Source organism: Calonectris borealis, chromosome W, assembly GCF_964195595.1.
Source record: "Calonectris borealis chromosome W, bCalBor7.hap1.2, whole genome shotgun sequence".
Taxonomy (NCBI): Eukaryota; Metazoa; Chordata; class Aves; order Procellariiformes; family Procellariidae; genus Calonectris; species Calonectris borealis.
Genome location: NC_134351.1, coordinates 56655697 through 56667598, shown reverse-complemented (window position 1 = coordinate 56667598; position 11902 = coordinate 56655697). Strand labels below are relative to the sequence as shown.

General features: G+C 43.0%; 1 protein-coding gene across 1 annotated transcript; it reads right to left on the bottom strand.

Moving 5' to 3' along the window:
- Window positions 1–364: 364 nt before the first annotated feature.
- On the bottom strand, window positions 365–10070 carry LOC142075055 (zinc finger protein 462-like; the record flags this gene model as incomplete). Its single annotated transcript, XM_075136045.1, has 5 exons — window positions 9851–10070; window positions 5800–9351; window positions 3358–5270; window positions 1889–2053; window positions 365–636 (listed from the first exon to the last, which is right to left on the bottom strand). Coding segments are annotated over exons 1-5 (6122 nt in total), but the record flags the coding sequence as incomplete, so codon positions are not given.
- Between the last annotated feature and the right edge of the window lie 1832 nt (window positions 10071–11902).

Here is an 11902-nt window from a genome sequence, read left to right as displayed (position 1 = left end):
TCACAGTACTATTTAAAAATAAGGTAGTTACATGGAAGGCTAGTGAAAAATACTTTTTCCTCTTTATGGCTTTTTTAATTTCATGCATTTGACAGGACTGCATAAGTGGTGGGCATCTTTTGCTTGGTTTGCATTTCCCCTACACACAACAAAAAGAGAACTTGAATTCAAGAAGATATAAAAATGGGACTTTTTATAGTCACGGGCAATGGCAAAAAGTTTGGGGGCATAGAAAATACCTAAATCCCAAGAAAGAGAAAAACGTGGCTTGAAATCAAATTGAGTGTGCTGTCCTTCAATGTCAACCAACATAAAAAACAGTCATGCTAGTCTGTGCTTCTGTTGAAAACAAACCATAACTTACTTGTGCCTGAAAGCAGAGACAAAGGAGCAATACTGGCAGCTGTACTTGTCTTCCCGGGTAAACATGGCCAGAGCCAAGTGACTCCTCTCATGAGATCGCAGACCCTGCATAGACATCAAAACCCGGTCACACTGGCTGCAGTGGTAGCCCCCAGGCCTGGTTTCATCTTCCAAGGATGCTCCAGATTCAGCTTCTGTAAATTCCACAGTGCCAGGGTCTTTGGCTCCCTCAAAACCCTCCAAAGTTGTGCTTGAAGAATCTTCAGCTTCCTGCTAAAAAACACATACCCCCCCCAAAGCCATCAATTCTCTCTCCCTTCTGCCCCTCAGTCTCTCCTATGTATTAATTTTAATATCTAGGTTTCCCACTGCATTCACTTTCTAAAGGTATCCCTACCATACTACACTAATGACTTTCTGTATAAAGAGAGCCTAGTCTTTAATTATATATATATATGTATATACATTAAAAAGCAAACAACCCATCTCTTGGTCTCTTTCCTAAGTGTTAAGTAGCATAGCACGCATTTTGCAGTAACATTAAAACTGAAAAGTATATTTATATCATGTTTTTTGGGTCTTGGATTTTAGTTTTTGTTCCCTGCTGTTTAGTATCTACTTACTCAAAAGATGGTATTGACCCCATGTAAACTTTACTTGAGAAGCAGGGAAAGAGCAGGAATCATTTGATAGAAGGTAAGCATCCCATTCTGTCAGTAGTATTGGATAAGCTAAAGGAAGGTCAGTGGAAGGACGATGAAAGCTCTTAGGTAGAACCGTTTAGACTCTGAAGGACTCAGCTACTTTACACAGCGCACAGTTTATGTCATGAAATAGGCACGCTTTAGGTCACATTCTGAGGACTGCAGAATGAGATTTTGCTGAGTACTCACTGCAGCAAGAAAAGGAAGAGAACTGCATAACCAGTTCCTGCAACCTTACCGCACCTGAATTCCCCCTGCTGATATCCTGTAAAGCTGGCTGTGGAGCACAGCCTGTCCTCGGAGACATTCTAGGTGGTCTCCACTTGCACAGGGAAGAAACAGCAGCACATTTACAATTAACCACTTGAATTGGACCCCTGGCTCAGCTGGCTATTTGAATATGTGTTTGCAGCACTATAGTTTCACTTTTGCATATGGGTCGGAGAAAAAAAAAAGAAAACCAAAAAAACTCCACACTTTAAGGGTCTAAGAAAGCAGAAAAGTAGCCCAGAACAGCTGAGGGAGAAGCTCCTGCTCATAAATCAAGCCTTTCAGTCATCCGTGATATCAATTCCTTTGTGGCAAATAAGAAATGAGAATTAAATAGTTTTTGTGTCCCAGATGAAGAGCAGAAGAAAGTCAAAACATCTTAAAGTAAACAAAATGTGCTGCAGAAACCTGAAGAATTAGATTAGAATGTCATGCTTAACTGTTCAGAATATCCAATCTAAACCCCATTTGACTCCATGGAAGCCCTCTACAGGCTTTCATTTAGGCCTTAATATCAAACAAAAAATGCTGTCAGTTCACAGAATTCTCACCTTTACTGTAGCTGACACAGAAGAAACATTCCCATACTGGATATGCTTACGGAGATGATTACAGATGGCTCGAAGCGTTGGATGAACTTCCACACAAAATTTACATTTGTAGCCAACTACTTTCCTCTCCTTAAGTTTTGAAGCATCTTCCAAGTGTCCAAAAGCCTATTGAAGTACATGAGTATTAATCAGTTATACTAATGTAATACTGAAACATGCTTCTGATATCTCACTTTTAGGAATATACCCAGACCAGATTTTGCACCTTAAGGGAAATTGCATTTAGTGTACACATGTGTATTGGGTCTGGCTGAGATGGAGTTAATTTTCCCCATAGCAGCCCTCATAGTGCTGTGCTTTGTATTGGTAGCTAGAAAGGTGTTGATAACACAGCAGTGTTTTGGCTACTGCTGAGCACACGTACTGAAGCCCTACTTCCCGGGAAGTGGCTGGACATCACCTGCTGATGGGAAGTAGAGAATAAATCTTTTGTTTTCCTTTGCTTCCGCACGCGGCCTTTGCTTTTGCTTTATTAAACTGCCTTTATCTTGACCCACGAGTTCTTTTCCATCTTATTTTCTTCCCCCCCCCCGTCCTGCTGAGGAGGGGGAGTGATAGAGCGGCTTGGTGGGCACCTGGCGTCCAGCCAAGGTCAACCCACTACAACATGCTATTGTGCAAAACTTCAACCTCAATTTGCGCTGACTTCTATTAAAGCCCTTAAAATAGGTGGACAGGACATTTGCACAGGAAAAATCTCGAGTATCTGCATAATAGTAGTCCCCTATAACCGTTCAGTTTTAACTTACAAGACCAAACCATGCTGTTTCACAGTTCCCCCCTGCCCAATTGTATGCTTTTCTACAGCAAGTAGAGTTACTCCAGATGAGGAGAAGGGTACAGAAAAGAGAAGCAGAATTTGGTCTTCTCTTCACAGGAACACTTGCCCAAAGCTTGAAGTTATTGGATAGATGCACATAAACATCAGGTTCTTTATCAGAAAATGTACTGAAATAGATAAGCTTGAGAAGGAAATTGGTGTGTTATTTCAAGGTATATTGATGAGCAGTAGAATGGGACATTTGCTAAAGAATCTATGAGAAAGCAAACAGCAGCCTTGCAATAGAATAAAAAAACTGTCAGATACAGATAGCCATCCATAAGGGTGGGAGGAAGGAAGAAAGATAGGGAAAATCCTGAAGGAAACAGTTGGAAGGAGCAGAGCTTCCCATGGAGCCTAGGAATAGGTGAAGAATGAAGGAAATTAAAGCAGAATATATAACCGACTTATAGAGGCCCATCGACACGCTGAGTCACTCATTAACCTGCATTCATTTGGCTGTCAAAGAGAACATGCAAGTGGGTATTAGTAATAAGGAGCCTCTTGGGGTATAGAAGAACAGCTTTTGGTTTGTTTTTCTCCCTGGGGAGAGGAAGCAGAGAAGGAGACCAGACACACAGATCCTTACCCTCTCCTGTTTGAAATCTGTAAAAGCACCATCTGCATATTTCTGCTTGCTCAAAAGCTGTTTCCTCCTCTCCTGACGTTTGGCACGCTTCTGGAATTCCTCATTGTGACTATTCAAGTGTGAGGTCAGCTCTGCCGTGCTATGCAATTTAGTATCACAATGCTTGCACTGGTAGACAGCATTATGAGAGCGGGTGCCACTTCCCAGTATGGTAAAGTCTCTCTTCAAATCCTTGCTGTGGTGGTCAGTGTAATGCATGCACAGCAGCTCTGCTGTGCTGAAGGATAGCTTGAAACATTTTATGCATCTGAAGGGAAGCCACTCAGTTTCCTGAGCCTCGCTCTCCACCTCAGGCTTTTCAAAGTCATTCCTTTCCTCAGCTGGAGTTGACTTTTCATGTTCATCAGCATACACAGCAGTGAAGTAACCCCCCAGCTTGCTCGCATGCTGCTTCTTAGGGAAAACACCAGGGTGACGCTTCATGTAGTGGGACACAATACCTTTTTTGCTAAAAGATTGAAAGGAACAAAGCGAGCATTTCTTCTTTTCCACAGCCCTCCTCAGCTCCTCACTTAACTGAGGAGTGTCATCTTTGGGAGGAGATGGAATGATCACTTTATTGGGTTTGTCGCTTACTGTCCTGGAGGCTGCTAAACAATGAGTGTAGTAAGCATCAATGTCATGCCTTTTCTGGTAGTGTGCTGCAAGCCCTTTGCGGATAGGGTTGGTGTAGGAACACAAAGCACACTTGAAGAGATTGTTCTTGCCTTCTGGTTGTGCCCGAACGTTATTATGTTTGATGCGGTAGTGCCTGGCTATCCCCTTCCGGGTAGAACAGAAGTATTTGCAGAGCTGACACCGGAACACTGTGTGAGACACTAAGTGAGAAGTGGAGAAATGAGGTGCTGAGATAGAGACTTCTCCAACACCATCAGCAGCAATTTCTGGGGAGGCCTTGATTTCAGTTACTATGTCTGGCTCCACTGAGGCAGACACCTTTGGCGGTGACTGAGCAAAAACATCAAATTCAGGCTGATTATGGTATTTCTCATAGTGAATTTTGAGCTTCTCCAGTGTGCCATGGGTGTAAGGGCATAGTTTGCACCGGTATGCACCATAGCCTTGTTTGAAAATCCTACTGGTCTCTTCTATGTCATTCTGGGCGATGTCATTCGACTGTTCCACATCATGCATAAAGTCTTCAGCAGTGACCTTTACTGATGGGTGCCGTTTCTGGTAATGTGTGAGGACACCATGAATGCGTGTGTTAATGTATGGGCAATGTCTGCACTTGTACACAGCCCCTGGGTTAATGTCTATGTCCTGTGCAAAGTCAGCAGCTTTCACTTTCATGCCAGGATGCTTTTTGCCATAATGTGTCAGGAGGCCATGCAAGTTATTGTACTCAGACTGGCAAACTGTACACTGATATGGAGCGGAGGAGATGGCAGGGTTTGCAGAAGCCAGCTGAATAGTTTTTTCCTGGGAAAGGCTGGGGTCCTCCACATCCTGGTCCATCTGTGATGTTACCTGGTTTTCAGAATTAATCCTGGCCCTAACTTCATCAAGCTGTGTGCCAATTTTCTCAGCAGCATCTTTCTCCTTAATGATATCTAACAATACAGATTCATCCCCATTCATAGCCCAAGGGTGAAAAGCCTGGTAGTGATTAGTAATATCCCAAATGGAAGATGCTTCAAAAATGCAGTCTCTGCATTTATAGGTCTTTGCCTCTGTTGGCATCACTAGGGTAGGAGGGGAAGGATCCGGACCTGCCCAGAGTTTAGTTGCCATATATGTATAGTCAACATAATGTTCAGGATGTCTCCTTTGGTAATGCACAAGCAAACCACTTGGTTCTGTATGTGAATAAATGCACCATTCACAGTGATAACCAGATTCTATCAAGCCATCTGTCCTGGTTTCGGCTGGGATAGGGTTAAATTTCTTCCTAGTGCTGTGTTTTGGATTTAGTATGAGAAGAATGTTGATAACACACTGATGTTTTCAGTTGTTGCTAAGTGCCCTCCTAGTCCAAGGACAGCTCCCGTGCCTACTGACTGAGCTAGGTACACAAGATGGGAGGGAACATAATCAGGACAGCCAGCCCAGCTGGCTAATGGGGTATTCCATACCATGTGACGTCATGCTCAGTATATGAAGGGTAGGCGTGATCCAGGAAGTTCCGATCGCTACTTGGTTATCGGTCAGCGCGGGTGGTGAGCAATTGCATTGTGCATCACTCATTTTGTATATTTTATCATTATCATTTTCATTATTATTTTCCCTTCTTTTTCCCTGTTCTATTAAACTGTCTTTATCTCAGCCCACGAGTTTTTCTCACTCTTACCCTTCCGATTCTCTCCCCGTCCCGCTGGGGGTGGGGGGAGTGAGTGAGCGGCTGCGTGGTATTTGGCTGCCTGCCAGGTTAAACCACGACACCATCCAAAAATGCCCATCTCAAAATGGACGTGACCGTGGCCTTCAGATTTGGGTGGTCTTTCTTAATATGCTTCCTCAACGCATAGAAGTAAGGTGATGTGTAGCTACACTGCCTGCATTTGAGGGCTCTCAGCTTTGTCTTGTCCTGTTCAGTGCTGGAGGTGTGAGCAGGCATGCTGCCAGATGATTTCTTCTGGTTACGATCACAAAGGCTTCTAATGGTGGCTGTATGCTGCCTAATCACATCTGCGTTGGCTTTGAAATCACGATGCTTCTTTTGATAATGAATGAGCACACCTTTCACGGTCCGGTTTCCATAATCGCAGTGCTGGCAGAAGAACATTTCGTTCTCAAGGGGATTCGCAGAGCTCTCAGAACTGCCCCGGCTCAACTGCTGCACTGACACTGGCAGTTTCTGAATCCCAGGTGGCAGCTCACCAGCCTTCATCATTGCCGCAGTAGGGGGTGCCTGCCTGATGTACTTGGCAGTGACCTTTATTTCCGGATGCCTTTTCTGGTAGTGAACAAGCACTCCCACAACTGAACGGTTGCTGTATGAACAGTGTTTGCAATAGTAGAGTTCAGGAACAAGGTCTGGGGGCAGTGGTGGGGGAGGTGGAGGTTGAGAAGCCAAGTTGGACAGTTTTGAGGAGACAGACACCCCCATCTCAAAAGACATTTGAGCCAGGGCAGAGCCCCTGTCAACAGAAGCTATATGCATGGTCTTCTGAATTCTGAAATATGATGCTTTTTCTTCAGGGTGTTTTTTCTGGTAATGCACCAGAACTGAATGCATGTTAGGGCTTGCAAATGAGCACACATCACAGTCATAAACAACCACAGAATTGACCGAAGGTGCCTTCTGATTTTCACATTCAGGACTAAAACTCTTTGTGGCACTTTTGTTAAAACTTGCTGGCACAGTAGTCCCATGAGTCACGGGGGTGGAGGTTGCCATAGTTTTTGGAGCAGAATTCAAGATCTCTCTCAGTGTCTGAGACTCTGTGTTTAGCTCCTCTTGCTGCTCAACAACATAGCTTGAAAATATCATTGCATTGTTAATTTTCACTGTTGGATGCATTCTTTGGTAATGCGGCATCAGGCTTCTAACATTTGGGCTAGTGTAAGAACAGAAGCGACAGCGGTAGATCAGATCAGAGTGATCGAAGTTCAATACATTCATAGCTTCAGGGTGATGCTCTCCATAGTGTTGCTGCAGGTCTTCAAAGTTCGTATAGTCAATATAACACTCAAGGCATCTGTATACTGCACTGTGATCATTGGGATCCAAGATATACCTAAAGCTGAATTTTATGTAGGGGTGCATCCGTTGGTAGTGGGTGCTAACGCTCCTGGCAGATTTGTTGCTAAAATCACAGTGTTTACAATAGTAAAGCCTGCCAGAGTCGTTAATCTCCACATTTTCGTTGTTCTGATCAGGGCCATACATATTTGGCTGGCTTCCCAGAACAGAGGCATTAAGGCTCTGTTGGTCTTTCATGTTAATGGAAGAAAAATAATCTTCCTCATCTTCAGATAAAGTGAGCTCAATCTCTGCTCCATTGGTGGAATTATAATCATGATGCATGTTTCTGAAGTTTGCATCCTTCTGGGAATCATTAGTCTCTCTCCCCCACATTTGCTGGGGTGCATAAGAACTAGAAACCTCCACCATTGGTTCTGTTTGTTCTTCTTCTCTGTCTAATTCCACTTCTATCTCCACCTCGTTGTCTTCCTCCTCTTCCTCATCATCCTCTACATTAATCACAGCATCTTCTTGCTGTTTGTTTTGGTTTATTTTGCTCTGCAGGTTGCTTGCTATTTCATCAATTCTAGTTCTTTTCTTCACTGGTGAGAGATCCAAAGGGCAGTCATTTGACACCTTCCGAGCGACCTTAGCAACAAAGTTATTTTTAGACGAGAGACCAAGAATTGAGGTCTGGCTTTTCTTCACTGTGCTGACAGAGGTGAGAGCATCTGCCTCGCTCTCTTGTGGCATGTTGGATGGCAGTCCATCATATTTTGGTAAGTTGTCACAAAATGAGTGCTTGTGCTGCTGATGAACTCTGAGGCCTTTCAAAGTAGTGGTAGAATAGTTACACATTGTACACTTATAAGGATGCTGTGAATGGGGTTGAGGCAACTGCTGCTGTTGCTGCTGCACTGTTTCTGTCATCCCAGCTGACTTCCTTCCGTTTATATTTCCACTTTCATAAGAAACCATGTTGTCATTCAAAGAGGAGACAATGTTTTCACTCTGAGAATGCACAGTGTCCCAGTCTGATGTTTTACCTGCATGACATTGCCTATGAGCTCCAAGCTTTAACGAACTCTTACAGGTGAAAGGGCATTCATCGCATTTGTATACAGTTGTCTTCCCAGACAGGTGGATATTCTCAATGTGACGGGAGATGCTTCGGCGGTGCATTGTGAGGAAAGGGCAAAAAGGACATTGGAACCTGTTCATGTATCTTCTAAAGGGAATCCCTTTTGTTTCCAACAGCTTGTTGCCATCAGATCCCATCAGTTGCTCTGCAGATATTCCTGAAGTCTGGTGGTCCATGGAGTTCAAGCCATTCTCGCTGTCCACTTCATTTAGCTCTTCGTCTGAGCTGGAGTCATTTAGCACACTGTTTGCTTCCAAGTCAGCAGAAGATTTTGTCATGTCAGCAACTCCATAGTGGGATCTGTCAGACAAATTAACTATGCCCGAGTTGTGAGGTAACTTAGACTTCATTTGAGGATAAGACACAGAAGAAAACGTAGAGGATATAGAAGAGTTGGGCCTGATAAGGGAATTGCCCGTAGAGCTTCTGAAGTTTGAGACATCAGCATTCAACATATCACATCCTGTCATATTCATAGAGATATAATTAGAGTTTGGGGAGGCATTCTGGGCACTCTTACTCTGCACATCAGGCGCACTGGTTCTGTCTTGTTCCTGCCTCAAACTTGACAGTATTTTTACCATGCTGCGGTGCTTCTTCATCATATGGTCACACCAGCGCTCCCTTCGAGGTGTCTGGTAACTGCACCATTCACAGCAAAAGTTGCCTCTGGACTTTGTTAGAGGCTTGACCATGGACTCCAAAATGCTCCGTTCTACCACCTCTGCAGGCAATTCCTTGCAGGGTTCCTGCACTGGCGCAGAGGCAGATGTCAATTCAGATACAGCAGAGGTAGCAGTAGGAGTTAAACTCTCCTTCAGATTGTTTTTGTGATACATTTTCTGGTGTTTAATAATCCTTGCACGCCTTGGTGATTTGTAGGTGCAGAACTGGCAAGAGAAAACTTTGCCAAACCCCTCGTGCATCATGATGTTGTAATTTAAGGATCCAGCAGTGTGTGACCCTACTGAGCTCCCCCCAACTTGTGCTCCATGAACCTTGCGAGCGTGCTCTATGAGGAGGTTTTTAGATCGGAAGTAACGCACACAGAATTTGCACTGGAAAAACTTGTTGGTTGGTTTAGGATTTGGAGCCATATGTTGACCATAAAAACTTTGGCTCTGGCTACAATAACTTCCAGTCCCCATCTGAGTTGTATTTTGCCCTAAAATAAGAATTAAAAAGTAAATATGTAAATAAGTAAAATTAGACAGTTTCCCCCCCATCTACCCTGTATGCATATGAATACACACATATCCTGAACATGTTAATCACACCAGGATTCCCTCACTTATTTATGATTAGACCTGTGCATACAAGAATGGTCAGAAAACTAACAGATGGTACATAATTTGGGATAGACAATTTCCAAAATAAGCTTCTTGAAATAAAAAGGTACACTAATAAAGTTCAAAACTCTTCTAGAGCTCATGGTGGTGTAAAGCAAGGAAAAGAAGCAAAATGAAGCAGCATGTGAAAAATAGCAAGACGACAAATCCACACATGTTTGCATTTACAGAAAAAATATGGCTGTAACTAAACATCATTCACTTCACTACCATAGTGATAAAGATAACAGTTTTTAAAAATCACACTGAAACATACCAATTAAAATGCACTGAAATAAGTCACATGTGAGATAGGGGCTTAGGGTTGAGGTTTACCTGCTATTTCATCTGCAATTGTAAATTCATCCTTTACAGAAGAAAATTCGGTCTCAGTCTGGTTGCTAGCATTCATGGAGCCAGACCTTGGCTGGCTAGGGTTTTCCTCAGAGACATCTGTTGGCTGCAGAAAAGCAGTATGAACATCCTGAATGTGAGCTTTTAGGTCTTCATTGGATGGAGCTCGGAAATCACAGCCATCACACTGCAGCACCTCCATGGTTCAGGAATGATCTTTTGCATTAGAAAATTCTGCAAGAAAAACAAGGAAAGGAGAAGGAAAGAGGCAGGGGTTTGGTTTGGTTTGTTTTTCTCTGTTTGGTTGGTTTTGGGAGTTTTTTTGTTTTGTTTTTACAGAAATGCCATTCAGTGAATTCTGAACATATATATACACAAAGGTTCCTATCACATGACTTAATGATTTCCAGAAATTCCATAATTACTGCAGCCTAAAACTCAACATTTAAGAGGCATCAAGGCAATTTTGATTCAAAGAAAGCCCTGTCTATCTAGGTAACTTGCAGGTTGCTGTTATCAATGCTACAGTCAACCTTCTGACAAATGACTACTGTTTCAATGGACTTTGTCCTCTAGGCTTTTCCATTACTCAGGAGAGAGCTGTTGTTAGGAAGTTTGTCTCATTCAGAGACTAGCAGCTATATGCCAGAAGAACAACCACATTACTCCCAAACATTCATGCACTGAAACTTACAAACAGATGACAGTGGTTTCTGCTTCTATAAGACCCACTCTAACCTTCTTGGAAGCTGAGAAAGTCCTGCCAGTTTCATTACCAGCGATTAAAAAACCCCTTAAAATGGAAACACTTGTCTTTCTTTTCAAAATCCTAGAATTCCTGACTTCAGTGGAAAACATAAGCATAATTGCAAAGTGAGATCTAAATATGTGTATTCAGAATAGAATGCTGTGCATTGGAATTAATTCCACCAAACACCAAGAAAATCTCCACTCTTTGTTATAACTCTTACAGAGTTCCATTATGGTCTGTCATTGGGGACATATCTTTGGTGGGATAGGAGTTTGAGGAAGCGATGGGCAGTAAGAAGAATAGGAATACTGCAAAAGTACAATGGAAACATAAGTAACAGTCATCTTCCCTAAACACTTCATGACTTCATTGATTAATCTCAAACCTCTGTATACTGTAATGTACAAAGTAACAAAATTTGGTAAGATCGAGTTCAGTATGTGACCAATTAATCCTGCATCACAGAACACTGGGGAGGAATTTATCACTAGACTCTTAGCTTATGTACTGCCATAAACAAGAGGACACACAAAATACAAGAAATGCAAAAGGCTGAGACCCTCCTGCCCTGTACAGCAATTGGGCACAAAAGCAACCTATTATTTTAAAGTAATAACTCATTTATTAAGTTTCCCACACATTGGACTGACTGGGCCAAGATAACCTAGGAGTTCCAGAGGTCCAAGACGCAATAGCAGACAAAAACATTTTACTGTGAAAATTCCATGTATTTACTGTAGAATGTAAAACTACTTCTATAGCAAGATGAAAACCTGCCGCAGGCAAAACAGTCTCGACTCAGGGAATTTTACTTCATTTAGTTTATTGTCAACTAACATGAACTTTTAATTACTGATTTGGATATTGAGAAAGAAAGAAAACAGTGAAACAAACAATTAGGGAAACACCTTTCCTCCCCCTTCCCCAGGGTCAACTATAAGCCAGACACTTATCATCCACCACCCCCTTAGTCTCAACTCCCCTTGTTTTTGCCGCACATTTCACCCAATCAGTTCCAATTCCTTCAGTGAGGTGACAGGCAGCACAGGAGGTTGGGGTCAGGACATAATGGTTTCTTTCCACCCCTCCTTATTTCTTACTCATCTTCCTCCACTGCTCCTTGCTTCTTACTGCTCTGCTCCCGTGTGGGTTCCACCATGGGCCGCAGTCCCTTTTGAGGGTGTCACCGCTCCCGTGTGGAGCACCTCCTTCCAAGAGTGCGCCTCCTACCCCTACTGGCAACCGCCCTTTCTTAAATATGCTTGAGCAGAGGCACCATATGC